At 44.2% G+C, this 15,378-nt stretch overlaps 1 protein-coding gene across 2 annotated transcripts in view; it reads left to right on the top strand.

Moving 5' to 3' along the window:
• Window positions 1–15,378, top strand: part of DYNC2H1 (dynein cytoplasmic 2 heavy chain 1) — a 302,024-nt gene that overhangs the window by 231,371 nt on the left and 55,275 nt on the right. For both annotated transcript variants that reach the window (XM_075266159.1, XM_075266158.1), the window contains one exon: window positions 8,197–8,286. In XM_075266159.1, coding sequence (XP_075122260.1) covers window positions 8,197–8,286 — 90 coding nt within the window. The remainder of the gene's footprint in view (window positions 1–8,196; window positions 8,287–15,378) is intronic.

Below are 15,378 nucleotides of genomic sequence, written 5' to 3'. Positions count from 1 at the left end.
GAAAGGAGGTCACTGTCTCCCATTCTCAAGATACACTTGGGTCTCAGAGGTGATCTCCAATCAGGGGCATTACCTCTAGGTGTCCGCTTCAAGAAGGGGTTAATATGAATGGTTCTGCCCCAATAATTCTTACCCCCTGCATTAAAAGTAGCAGAGGAGCAAGTTGTCCCCCCATAAAATCTTTACGCTCCAAACCAGAACTTCACTTTATATATAACATGGACAAACCACAGGATATCTGAGATTATAGAGGGAGACATCAGATGGGAGAAGAACGCCTAGGTGTCGATGTCTTTCATTAACACATTATTTCCTTCCTATATGTCCATTCATGTTACAGTTTGTGCGCTCATCGCCCAGACCCCGGCGGTGTGTACACTATCCAGCTGTGTAATGTTATTACCCAGGCTCTGCCGCATTTACACATTTACTGCAATTCTCCTCGGAGCAATCTAAATGTGTTTGTTTTAAACATATCTTGAAGTGTTTATAGCAAAAATTTAGATTTTTTTTAAATTCATAGTAACGTTTTGATCCGTAGGGGTCCAGATTCCCACAATTGCCCACCCCCTTGCCTCATCAATTGCTGAAACAATGGTGCTGTACCCCAATATCTCTGCCCCCTTTATAGCTCGCCTTGTCTGTTATTACAGGTCAACCACCAGCACCCCCCGTAAACCAAACCTTCCGACATGTTTCCCCAAAACATAACCGCATTTAGATTTGTAGACAATTAAAAGTTAAACATTTTTACAAATATTTTCTCTAACCAGCTTAGTGGTGACACTTTTGTCTACATCAGTTACCCAAGGATCTAGCCTGGAATGCAGGAACTTTCCATGGTCTGTGAGTTGTCAGAAACTCAGCCATGATGTCCTTATTGTGGTTACGTTATTTTCTCATACATGTAGCGCCCTCCTGATAACCCGACATGATGTCCTTATTGTGGTTGGGTTATCTTCTCATTCATGTAGTGTCCTCCTGATAACCAGCCATGATGTCCTTATTGTGGTTGGGTTATCTTCTCATACATGTAGTGTCCTCCTGATAACCCGACATGATGTCCTTATTGTGGTTGGGTTATCTTCTCATTCATGTAGTGTCCTCCTGATAACCAGCCATGATGTCCTTATTGTGGTCGGGTTATCTTCTCATACATGTAGTGTCCTCCTGATAACCAGCCATGATGTCCTTATTGTGGTCGGGTTATCTTCTCATACATGTAGTGTCCTCCTGATAACCAGCCATGATGTCCTTATTGTGGCCGGGTTATCTTTTCATACATGTAGTGTCACATGACCACGGACTGTACATCACATGTCCATGGACTGTAGAGCACGACTATGGTCTGAATTCTATCCACTAGAAGTAACTAGAATGAATGACATCGAGCCGAGATCTAGAAAACCATGAGGAATTGATACAGAAAGTATATTGGGAAATTGTACAAACAATAACATTTGCTTCTCAATATTCTCCTGAAAGTGGACAACCCCTTTAGGCTTTTTTTTTTTTTTTTTTAAATCCCCTCAGGTGGAGGTGGCGCCCCCTTGTCTTTTGAGGGAAATTTATATAGAACGACATACTGTATATACTCGAGTATAAGCCAACCCGAATATAAGCCGAGCCCTCTAATTTTACCACAAAAAACTGGGAAATCTTATTGACTCGAGTATAAGCCGAGGGGGGAAATGCAGCAGCTACTGGAAAATTTCAAAAATTAAAATGGTCGGAGTATTTGGGTGCAGTAGATGAAGGGGAGGGGGTGTTTTGGTTGCCTGTCTGCCCCTTCCCTGAGTTTGAGGACTGTTTTTTCTTCCTCCACTTGGAATTCAGCCTGGCTGAATATAGGGGATCTGCAGTGCTCCTATTAACCCCTTCCTGACGGAACAGGAGCACTGCAGATCCCCTATATTCAGTAGACCGGGCACTGTCAGACACAGGGATACCTAATGTGTTTGTGTGTCACAGTCATTTTCTACTTTTATATGTATTCTAGGGAAAGGAGGGATTTACAACTTTTATTTATTTATTTTTTTTAAAATCTTTTTTTTTTTTTTAAATCTTTTTTTTTTTTTTATTAGCACTATTTTATGGGAGATTCTATACATTAATATTGTGACTGGACCCCACCTCCTAAAAAAAAGAAAAAAAAAATATTTTTTTTTCCTTTTGCTTGACTCGAGTATAAGCCGAGGGAGGCTTTTTCAGCACAAAAGCTGGGCTGAAAAATTCGGCTTATACTCGAGTATATATGGTATGTCCATATTTTTGTGCATTTATGTTTGCTTTTTATAATATTATAAGTCGGAAGCAAATTATTTTTCACTTTATGGTAAAAGAAAGTGAACTATTTTTTACAAAAATAAAAAAAATACTAAAAATGACAAACTCCCTATGAATAACATAAAAAATGATGCGAGCAAATAAAACCTGTTACTGCTTTCAAAAGTGCACGGACTGAAAAACAAAAAAATGCCTGGTCGTATGGCACAGTCTTCAATTTGGTAAGATAAGGACTACATGTAATAACAAGACCCCACCCCATATGTAGTGAGCTCAGGACCCTCATCCATTGGGGGTAGGTGCTTCAGTGTCCTCTGTATTGGGGTCTCTCGATTGTTTGTTTGTTTTTTTTTTCCTAAAACCGTTTCCACTTTTCTGGATAATGATCTTTGAGTCTTGAGACCGGTGACTGGCAGTGACGGCGGCCAGACTGTACATTTCTGTTTGCTTTATAATTCATCAGCCATCATAGGAGGAGGCCGAGAATACGACAGCGTGACCCTGACAGGTTGTCACAGCTCATTGCCTATAGTGCGGAGGGAAGAATTGGGAGAGCCGCTCGCCCCAGGAGGGGGATCGGCTCTGGATGTCACTGATGTCCTGAAGTGGCCACAATAGGGGGGATGTGACAGCTGGATTATCACTGTCTGCAGCTTAATAAACTAGAAGAGTCACAACAACCACATTGGCAGCCTGTGAAATGAGAACGCTGGAATGGCTGAGTGACGGGTTGGCGGGAGGCAAAAAATAAGCAGATTGTGTAATAAAAAAATACACCCGGACCTGCACATTACGCTTCACATTAGTGAACTGCACCAAATGTGTCTGTAGTCCTCCATTCACCTGCATGTGCCAACATGGCCTCTAGTACTTGGCATGCCTTGTCTTACTGTATTAAATAAAGCAGTAGACTGTATTGTGTATGGCGGTATACACCGTGGGAGATATACCCATATACAGCTCAGTGGGAACAGCACCTTAGACTTTGTTCACACTGTAAAAGATTGAAGGGGTTAATAGGAGAGAGAAAGCAATTGGCTCAGGAGTCCTGCACATGCTCAGTTGTGTACCTTCATTTATATACTGTATTTGTATAGGAATATTTTTTGTTTTAGGTGCTTTTCATCCATCCTCCCCCATCCCTCTGCCCTTCTCCATCCTCCCACCCACTACCTCCATATTCCTGTTTACATTCATTTTTTCACATTTCCCTCCCAACTTCTTCCTTCTGCTACCTCTGTCCCATCCTTTCTCGTAATCATTCATGTTCCCTTAAAGGAATCTTCCAGGGCTGTGATTTTGAGCTCCACTTCCTCTTCTCAGGTCAGTGACATTACATCCATTACTGGCATGACCATGCTGCAGCTCAGTCTTGTTCAAATGAATGGGGCTGAGGTGCAATACCAAGCAGAGCCACTATGCAATGTATGGCGCTGTGCTTGGTAAGTAGTGAAGAAGTCACCGCCATCAGTATCATAGTCTAGATCAGTGGTCCCCAATCTGTTTTCCACCAGGGACCAGTTTCAGCAAGACAATTTTTCTATGGCCCGGTGGGGGCGGGAAGGGGTGTGGATGGGGGTGGGGAAGGGGTGTGGTTGGGAGCGGGGTTAAGCATGGGGGTGTAGATTACTGATGATGGACACTGCAGGTTATGAAGATGGCTACTGATGACGGATATCACTCCTAATGCTGCTATTAACTTCACTACAGCCTCACTACAGCTACATTACACGTCACCGGGACAAGTGACGTATAATGTAGTTGCCCAAAGTTTGGTAGTCAAGTGCGGGGTGGAGCCAAGACCCGCTGCATGTCCTGCATAGTACTAAAATCCGGGACATACAGCGGGTCCCGGCTCAACCCCGCACTGTACTCACCTTATTGCGATGAGCAACAACCAAGTGTCAGTGTTGTGGAGCACTCGCCGGCTCCACAGCAGCTGCTGACTCCTCACCGCCGGTACGCGGACTGGTGCAACATGCCCCGCGGCCCGGTACTTGTCCGCACAGCGGCGCTTGGGGACCCCTGGTCTAGACAACCCCTTTCTTCTGGATACACACTTCAGATCGTGCTCAGCTATTTAGTGGATTTCTCATTGCCTTCTTCGGGGTGGACATTGTACAGTCGTAGTTGAGCTGTTGGGGTCTAGTTTCACCCTTACAGACAGGAGAGATTTATAAAGATTAGCAATATAATAAGACCAGTCTCCATATCTCCTGCGTTGTGTATTCCCTGCAGGGGGATCTACTCTCTGATGTACACCAGCTGGTCTAAATTTCAGGATCATTTATTCCAATTTTCTGCCATAACTACTAATAAATATGACAATGGCCACACCCTCAACACACCCCTTTGTAAAACATCAGTTGTGTCTGTTTTGTGACAAGGTCCTTGGAACAAGGTTCCCCAGTCTGTTTATGTTGATGGTCTTTGAGGCCATCAATATCAGATAGGTAGGAGTTAGATTCGTGACCCCTCCCCCCATTGATCAGATCATTTAACCCCCCATGGTGGTCCTATGCATCCCCTTTATTGTTTACCAGGCAAATCTCTGTATATTTTGTAGCAGCTTTTGCCTGATATCTCAGCTCTGTCCCATTCATTTCAATGGGACTGAACTATAGCAAGCTGCAATACCAGGCATGGCCACTGCAAAATATAGCAAGCTGGTGAACGATGAAGGGGACCCCATAGCACCTGCTAAAATACCACAAACCCCTTTGATCAGCTTATAGGTGGGGGGCGCCAAGGGTCTGAACCCCACCATGGCCTATACTAATATAGAATATCAGATATCAGCTCCAGAAAACTATGATATTGGGTGTAGTTTCCCTATATTTGCAAAAAGACTCTAATAAGCGCCTATAGGCAATGTTATGCCCACTTATGGGATAAGACATGTATACTGACCGCTGGTGCCGGAGCTCTGCCTACTCTTACAGGACTTTTGGGAGGGGGAGGTCGGCCATTTTTCAGAAGCCTTGTGGACATTCCAGTGAGTTGTCCAACATGACCTTCCCTTCCGATACGCCCCCTTATGGGTAAGTATACAGTATGTAACAAGTTGTTGAGTTTCCTGTTTTGTGCTCGTTCATTCATATTACTTCCTTCCCTCCTTTAGTAATGTGTGTATAACCAATGAGCGAACAGTAAAAAGTTCGAGGTTCGATATTCGTTTCGAGTAGCCCCTCAATATTCGACTACTCGAATTGAATATCGAACCCTATTGTAGTCTATGGGGGGGAAAATGCTTGTTTCAGGGGTAGGCAACGTTCAATCAAATTATACTTACCAAGTCCACGAGTGAGGGTCGGGCTGGATCCTCTGAGAAGTCTTCTCCTTGCAGCTTCCCCACGGCATCTTCCGGCTCTTCATTCACTCTGCATCGGGCCTGGGCAGAGACGACTGCACATGCCCGCACTACAAGCGGACATGTGCAGTCGGCTCTGCCCAGGCCTGATGCCTGGCAGAGTGAATTCAGAGCCAGAAGACGCCGCGGGGAAGCTGCACGGAGAAGACTTCTAAAGGTAGGAGAAGAACCAGCGTTGATTGTCCGACTGTATAGCATTCGGCCAATCAATGCTGGTTCTGCATCAAACTTTTACTTTCGAATAGCGAGTGGTACTCGATCGAGTACGAGTATTTCGAATACCGTAGTATTCGATCGAATACCTACTCAATCGAATACTACTCGCTCATCTCTATGTATAACGTATTACATCCTATCCTATCTCTTCCTGCATCTTATCTAAATGCAGATCATGGTCGCAGCCCAATTAGAGGTGTCCATGAGCCGCTCAGATTGTTCGGTAAATCTTCTCTTTCTGGATACATCTGCCCCTTTGTAATAAATATAAATGTTTCCTGATCTGGAATGAAATAATATACACCTTCTGCTGCCAGCCTAGTAAAAGAGCAGGAATGAGGCCGTAAATATCACAATGTCTTTTACTGGGACAATATATTGCATTGTTTACAAGCTTTTCAATCTCATACAATTCCGTCGAGCGCAAAATGACTTTCAAGACCCTTAGATGTCCGCAAGAGAGCGGATAGAGCGGACGCAAGTCGTGTCTATGCACTAAGGAATAGCATGTAATGTGCACGGCAATGAGCACGTGTTTGGGTTATATTTCTGGTGGTATTATACAGATTTCTGTAACTTTATGGGGTTGTATCATACTTTAAAATTGGTGATCTAACCTTAAAATAGGTTATCGATATCAAATCAGTGGGGTCTGACTCAGAGCACCCCTACTAGTCATCTGATTGAATGCACCATGGTGCTTGGCTATTTCATTGTTCCCTTATCACAGCGCCATTTATCTCAGAGTGGCTGTACCTGGTACTGCAGGTAATGTGAATGACTGAGCTATGTGCAGTACACAGCACAATCTCTGGGCCTATCATGGCTCAGCTAATCGTTAACCCCCTTTTACCTGCCAACCTGGACACATGGAAGTCACTTCAACTGAGAGAAACCAGAAGGGATCATGTTGTTATTAGATTCTTTCAGTATTGCAGCCTCAGAGTTTGGCCCTGTAAGATATTTTGAAAGGGCTATCGCATGAGGACAACACATGTCTCGTTAGAAAAGATTTACGTCACAGAGACTTCTACAATCCAAGCCACAATATCGAACCTGGTGACTTGTAGTGTCCACCAATTGCAACATCTTCCTCCTCACTGACCATACTCTTGTATGAAGGAAATTGTATGTGATAAGACCACCTTGTATATCCATATACTGACCACCTTGTCTATCCATATACTGACCAGCTTTAGATCTAGCTGAGATGAAGGCCAAGGTAGGTACCCCCCCCCCCCCCCATACTACTGCAATGTATGGTCCTTCTTTACAGGAATGGGGAGTCAATTTTGAGTGGAGTCAGAAAAAAGTTACCAACTCTGACTTCAGAATAAAAAGATTTATGTACATACTGGAGTATAAGCCGAATTTTTCAGCACAGTCTTTGTACTGAAAAAGCCCCCCTCGGCTTATACTCTAGTCAAGCAACAACAAAAAAAAATAAAAAAAAATATATATATATATATATATATATATATATATATATATATATATATATATAATTTTTTTTTTTTTTTTTTTTTTTGGGGGGGGGGGGGGGGTCTATGACCAGCCGCAATAGTAATGTATAGAATCTCCCATAAACTAGTGAAAAAAAAAGAAGCTTTAAAAATAAAATAATAAAAAAATAAAATACATAAAAGTTGTGAATCCCTCCTTTCCCTAGAATACATATAAAAGTAGAAAATGACTGTGAGACACAAACACATTAGGTCTCCCTGTGTCTGACAGTGCCCGGTCTACTGAGTATAGGGTATCTGCCGTGCTCCTCTTCCGTCGGGAAGGGGTTAATAGGAGCACTGCAGATCCCCTATATTCAGTCAGGCTGAACTCCACGTGGGGGAAAAAAAACCAGTCCTCAAGCTCAGGGAAGGGGCAGACAGACAACCAAAACACCCCCTCCCCTTCCCCAGCATCTACTGCACCCAAAAACTCCGACCATTTTAATTTTTGAAATTTTCCAGTAGCTGCTGCATTTCTCCCCTCGGCTTATACTCGAGTCTATGAGTTTTCCCAGTTTTTTGTGGTAAAATTAGGGGCCTCGGCTTATATTCGGGTCGGCTTATACTCGAGTATATACGGTATATTATCCATATTGTATTACTAATTCCATGTATGGCTTGTTACATATTTCATTTCATCACATGTGCTGCTTCTTTCTGATCACGGTTGTCAGCCATTTATGGAGGAGTACGAGTCGGAGCAGGGATGGAGGAGGAGGTGCTTTGGCTTCTTTGCCCCACAGTCCCACTTTCTGCAATAGCTGCAGATTGCCCCCCATTTTACTAGGTGTACTGATGTCTTCTTCTTGATTTTTACAGTGTCCCCTTGCCTGGCAAAGCAAATGGGAAGGCCCAGAAGACCCTCTTCAGTATCTCAGAGGACTCGTATCCAGAGCGGTGGCAATACAGGTAGAATTAGTTACTAGCGGGTCATGGAAGTAATATAATATAGACATGATATAGCTAACATTGGTCATGAAGGTGTCAGGACGTCACCTGACGTATACGGTACGATCTGTGCATGGCAAAGCAGATGGATATATATTGTGCAAAAAGATTTTATATTATTTATGGTCAGGGTCTGTGTCCAGTTGGCCAACACTAGGGGGCAGTTATGAGCTTTCTGCATACTGTTTATTATTGCTTTCAATGTATTGCATTATGGCCGTGCCCTTCTTTATGACCACGGGGGTGTAACCCCCACCAATCTTGGAAGTGAAAGGGCTGCGGCACTTGTGCGGCACTTTGTCTCCTCTTTATGTTTCTTGCACTTACAGCCACTTGGCTTTGCAGAGAGCTCCAGCCTGTACCATTCAAATACATTGTGTGAACCAGGGCACAGAGAGGGAGGTAGCGCCTCACAGCAGCGTGATCTCGGGATCAGTGGGGGTTCTGATCAGTTCTGTACCTAAATGTCATGTCTGAATACGTTAGAGGCATACAAAGTACAGAGTAAGTGCATGGAGTACTCATATGTTGTTCAAGTATACTTATTGACAAAAAAATAAAATAAAATTGCACCAAGAAGTTGTTGTACTGGAATGAAACCTTCTCAGTATGAATTTAATAATGATCTATGGAAGTGGTTACAATAAAAGCCAAAGAAAGAATATTGGAGAAAACTGTACAATTGAGCAGAGGCTTTAGTACTCTATTGTGACCCCTCTAACCTGGATACAAAATGAGATACAGTTGTTGTAGCTGCACTTATAGATCCTGCACATTTTCGGGGTTGCCAAAGCTAAAGTCCTGGCTGGTCCCATTGGCATTATGCACAGTCCAGTCACATTAATGTGACCACTTGTCAAAATCCAGAATAACCCCCTTTGGCAGAGCGGACCGCTGCAAGACGTGCAGGAAGAGAGGGGATGTTGTGATGATGTCACTGGGATGTTGAGCCATGCCGACTCCAGTGCCGTGGCCAGCTGCGCTAGGTTACACGGTTGAGCATCCAGGGCACGAACAACCCGATCGAGGTGGTCCCACAGATTCTCGATTGGTTCAAGTCCGGGGAATTTGCTGGCCAAGGGAGTACGGTAAACTCATCCTGGTGCTCCTCGAACCACGCACGTACACTGCGAGCTTTATGACACGTGGCATTGTCCTGCTGGTAGATGCCATCATCCTGAGGAAAAACATTTCACATGTAGGGGGGAACATGGTCCGCAAGGATAGATGCATACTAGTGTTGATCCATCGTGCCTTCCACAATGATGAGTGCACCCAGATGGCTGATGAAACGCGCCTTCTGCCATTGGTTATTTAACGTTGACGTCAAAAGATTGGACTGTGTATCTGGCAGCTGGGAAAGCCATTGCAATGTCCTTGGAAACCCTTGCTACGTGTGGGGTAGCATTATCCTGCTGAAAAATGCCAGTTGTCTACCCTGGCATGAGAAGCAACACATATGTACATATCTCTGAGCTGTTAGTGTCTCATTTACACTACCCAAAAGTAGCTTCTGAGAACCTTTTCACAGGTTAGCAGAGTAAGCACATTTACGCCCTCTTGTGGCAAGATCCAGTGTGTAAACATTTACGTTTCTGCCTGCTGAGTTTTGCAGAAATCCAACATTTCTATCTGGATGCGGTATTTTATTTTATTTTTTTGTCAATGATTGTAAATGTTTGTAATTGCTACCATAGACTTGAGTGTTTTACATGTGACATTGGCATTGGTATACGCCGAGAGGAACTGGGAGAAATGAATATGTATAGACTTTCACAAACGAACATCTACTATGCCCCCAAAAGGCTATTAATCCTCATATTTCTTACATAGGACGTTTATGCAGAAAATTGCGTGTTGTTTTACCATTATGAAGTACACCTTGTTCCCTCAGTGCCAGGAGGTGGAGAGCGAGCACATTTATCTGACCAGATGGTTAATTGCTTTGTTTGATACAATAATCCATTACGTGAGACAAAAGCTGAGAGCTATGTTCTGTGCATGGAAAAAGGGCCATTCATATATTTGTGCCCCCCATCTCTGAAGGCTTTATCGCAGATTTTCTTTCCAGTTAAACCTTTCCAATTCAACACATCACAAATTGTGATTCCCCACCATATGGTCAGCATTAGGAAAGAAGAACATTCTTCTGGAGGGCTCCATACGGCTTTATGGTCCATCTCTACGGGGCTGCCGGAGATAGCTGAGTACAGAACTCCTCTAAGCATGCATGTACGAACAAACAAGGGACAGAGGTCCCCCATGTCCTGTGATCGGACATGGGACCCCCATTATTGTGATCTTGATGCGTGACCCCAGTTCTCGTGATCTTGACGTGGGACCCCTGTTCTCATGATCTTGATGCGTGACCCCAGTTCTCGTGATCTTGACACAGGACCCCTGTTCTCATGATCTTGACACAGGACCCCTTTTCTCGTGATCTTGACACAGGACCCCTTTTCTCGTGATCTTGATGCGTGACCCCAGTTCTCGTGATCTTGACACGGGACCCGTGTTCTTGGGATCTTGACACGGGACCCCTGTTCTCGTGATCTTGACGCGGGACCCCAGTTCTTATGATCTTGACATGGGACCTCTGTTCTTGTGATCTTGATGCGGGACCCCAGTTCTTGTGATCTTGATGTTGGACCCCAGTTCCTGTGATCTTGATGCAGGACCCCTGTTCTTGTGATCTTGATGCAAGATCCCAGTTCTTGTGATCTTGACGCCGGACCCTTATTCTTGTGATCTTGATGCGGGACCCCTTTTCTCGTGATCTTGACGCCGGACCCTTGTTCTTGTGATCTTGACATGGAACCCCTATTCTCATGATCTTGACGTGAGACCCCTGTTCTCGTGATGTTGACGTGGGATCCCTGTTCTTGTCATTGGTCACTTGACACCTATATTTGTGATTGTATAAGGAAACTCTGTACTTATAATTTGACAAGAGACCACTGTACTTGCGATTGGCCCAGGGACCCTTGGCCTTGCGATTGGACATTTGACCTCTTTTTTTGCATTTGGACACTTGACCCCTATTCTTCCGATTGGACACTTGGTTGGTGGGGGGCTGACTCCTGAGACCCACATTAATCACGAGAACAGGGCTCCAGCGCCCCTGTCCTGATGGAGTGATAGGCTGAGCATGTATCCTGCTACTCCATTCTTTAGAATCTGTTTTGACTGCAGCGATTGAGCAATCAGGTTTACTCCTATCTATTTTCCCTCCTATGCCGCTTGAATAGCACAAAAACTAAGTTTTAATCACTCAAGCACTAGATTGGAAAAATTTACCTACATTACAATTTACATCATGTATCTTGCAAACAGGCTAGAGACTAAAGAATTTTATTTCTCCTTTAAGATCCTTGAGCTTTAATCTTATTGATCACATAGGTCAATAACCATACGTCTTTGTATACCTCGGCTGTGTCTCTTTCCCTTGTACTTTCGGTGATTTTTATAATACATACAGCGTTACAAGGACTGAACAAATGTCTGTGTACATGCTCCGGCCCCTTAAGTGGTTTCTCCAGAAAGAATGAGCTAATTAGCATAGCGGCGAATTCTGCTAGAAACAAATATACCGCCATTGTAGGGAAATATCCTGCGAGTTTCTTCCAATACAGCTTTTAATTAACATGATTGTTACAAAGCGATGAAATCCCTTAAAGCGAAGGGTGAAGCGCGCTGCCCTGGAGAGCCGCACCGCTGTGATCGAGGTTGTTGCCGTCATTCTCTTCCTACAAAGCTTAAAAGGTTTTCTGCCATTACACAAACAATTCAATTAACAAAGCTTTATACAAAGCGATTATCTTGTTAGATACAGTCGTCGTACCAAGGAGCAGAGATTTCCATAATACAGCTGTATATGGTATATCAATACAAACGCAACGGATATCTATGTACAAAGAAGTATAAGGAAGCCCAAAATAATGAGTGGCAGATCGGGTATATGTGTAAGGCTCCATTGGGTAGTCCGCTTGAACGGAAACCTATACGCATTAAAAAGCGGTTACCTAGGAAAACACTGAGACCCCATAGACTATAATCATGTCTTTGCATGATTCATGCGGATACCACATGGACCCCATTATAGTCTATGGGGTCTGTGTGATTTCCTTAGGTCCCCGCTTTTAAATGCGTATAGTTTGGTATTAATCGGATTTCCAGGGTAAAGTGTTCCAGAGCACTAGTGAAGCTCGAGAAAAGTCTTGAAGATGTGAGTGAAATGTTCAGATAAAAGAGGACACACGTCTATGCTCATTGGCAGAAGGGAGAGGACGGTTGGGGAGGTAGACAGTGACGAAAGAGGAGATGTAGGGGGGCGCAGCACTATGGATGAATATATGGGCGAGTGAGGTGGATTGGCAACCAGTGCATCAACTAAGGGTATCAATCAGGGTAGATGCATCTGTCTACTGGTACGACAGAAAGAGAAGTCTGGCAGCTGGGCTATTTCTTTCTCAGACATGAAAGGTTTATATGGGGTAACCATTTAATGGATGATGTAGGCAGCTGTATGTAGAGGTTAAAGGGAAGTGTGAACAGAGTCTTAGAGGAGCCAAACCTGTGACAAACAGCTGAGGGCGGGCTCACACCTGCGCCCGGTCTCCGCTTTCTGGTGTCCGTCTTCTGCCCAAGAAACTGGACAGGAGACGGAAACCGGCAGTCATTTTTCAAACCCATTCATTTTAATGGGTTTGCAAAGTGTCCGCCCGTGAGCGTCTTCTGGTCTCTGCGGCGAAACCGGTTTTTGTTTTTTTTCAACTGGACACAAAGTTGGACATGCAGGACTTTGTGTTCGGTTAAAAAAAAAACTGTTAAAGAAAAACAGTTTCGTCTCGGAGAGCACAAAACGCTGACGGACAGACGGAAACCCACAAAGCGGAGATCGGGCGCAGGTGTGAACCCGCCCTGATTGTTGATCTAAATTTAGGTTACAAAGGAATTGCCTTTTAAACTTTTCAGATCCTACAGCGTGGTCCCCTAATAGCAAATGTCATCTGTGCTGCCCCCATAATACAGCCAGCAACATAGATCCCATAACATTTCAATATCAAAGAGGATTTCCAGGATTTAGGACAAACTCAGATTTGACCGGGTGGAATAGGAAACAAATGGAAAATAAACAAAAAATATGTGCCTGCTTTTCCCCAGGGGTTGTCCAGTCCTAATCCCCTCTCCTTAGTGTGGGACTTGCCAGGGTACTGACCGGTCTCAGTAGTCATGTAAGTCTCTCTGCGTCAGACATGGCAAAGGGGACCACAACTGGGCATTGGCGCTCCAGGAATGACAGAGTATATGTAGTAGGTTTTGAGGGTTTTTTTTGTTCTACACCCAGGTGCCTCTGCATCTGCCCTAAATCCTGGACAAGATATTTGCTGATGTTTCCTTCTTTACCTTTACTCTTGACTCAACAGATCCTGAAGTTCGTGGGGCAAAATGACCAGCTTTAAAAAAAACAAAACCAAAAAACATGATCTCTCAATATTTCCCGGGGAAGTTCATCCCATACGTGTCTATATTTGTGATACGACTTGAAACCAGAATAGGGTTTTTGTTACTATGTTACGATAATGTGTTGAGTTGGTAATGTGAAAAATTGGAGCCAAAATTGCGGAAAAGTACAAGGCAGACAAATCTGTAGGTAGGCAGCGAAGGTAATCGGTTGACAAACATCTCGGACAATGCTTATATTTGGGGCAGAAATAGGATTTCAGGACGTCATCAGCAAATATTGACATGCTAGGATGTTCCTCGTAAAAATGCCAGGATCTACTGTAGCTTCTGTGCTGATCATCATAAACATGTATGTTCAGAGTAGCGTGTCCACGTGTGTAAGGAAGCAGGACGACGGGTAATGTTGTTGCCTTGGTATGTGCTTTAGCTTGACAGCACCCTCAGTAGACGGCAATCTGTTCAGTTCTACCATCTGGTAGGGGGTGAGAGAACCGCTGAGTATTTCATTATGGATCTGGTCACACCACAATGAGCTCAAGGAACGACACAAGGTGGCTTATAGCCTCCCTACGGCATTCAGCGCATGTGAATCTGCAGCAATACCTCAGCCTACCGGAAGATGTAGAAACTGGGTAAGCCGTTCCTTAAACCTTAGAAATCATCTTTACTATCTGTAAAGTCCGTTTCTTTCATCTGTCAATGGATCAGAGCAACAGACTTAATCGCCAATAGAATGACTAATGCAGACTGTCTGCATTCACTATAATATTAAAAGATGATAGAAAAAATGAAGCAAAAACAGTCCTGCAAGAATGACTTCCCTTTTGGAAAAGTTTCATCCACATCAGTTACTCGATCAGCGTTGAAGCCTGCTGCCCTGATTACACGATGGATAAGAGCAACAGACTTCAATACCCTACTGATCAGATTATATTACAGTTCCTACATAGCACTGTGTACAGTACTATTTACAGTTGTAGTAGCCATTAAAGAGTACCTGAGTTTTCATCAAAAGTTGAAATATTTGCAGTATTTTGCCCGACAGTCTGTTCTATGACTATAAAAGCCTACTCATATGTGGTATCTTGGGAGTTTTCCTGCTGCTTAAGGGCTCGTTCACATGTGGGCAAAGGGGCGGATTTTGACAGCGGATTTCGCTTCAAAATCCGCCCCTTTACAATGGTGGTCTATGCAGACCGCCGGGCATCTTTTTTCCGCTAGCGGCGGGCTGCTGCTAGCGGAGAAAAGAAGCGACATGTCCTGTCTTCAGGCGGAAACCGCGGCGCACTGGGACGCGGCTTCCGCCTAGCGGCAGCACCCTCCTATGTCGGCTCATTCATTTGAGCCGACATAGGAGGGGAAAGCCGCGACCGCGATGGTCGCGGCAGGCGGGTTTTGACCAGAGAGAGACGCGGCGACCCTCGTCTCTCTCTGTGTCAAAACCCGCGCGGACGGCCAACGTAAAAAACAATGACTGAAGTACATTTTTTATTTCTCTCTAAGTCTGCCCCTCCTCCCATCCATTATTACCATTTCTGGTTTCTATACATGTAAATCTGCCAGGAGTCACTGTAAAATAGCAAACAA

Source organism: Leptodactylus fuscus, chromosome 2 (assembly GCF_031893055.1).
Source record: "Leptodactylus fuscus isolate aLepFus1 chromosome 2, aLepFus1.hap2, whole genome shotgun sequence".
NCBI lineage: Eukaryota > Metazoa > Chordata > Amphibia > Anura > Leptodactylidae > Leptodactylus > Leptodactylus fuscus.
The sequence above is the reverse complement of the archived record's forward strand: the minus strand, read 5'-3'. Positions and strand labels throughout refer to the sequence as shown.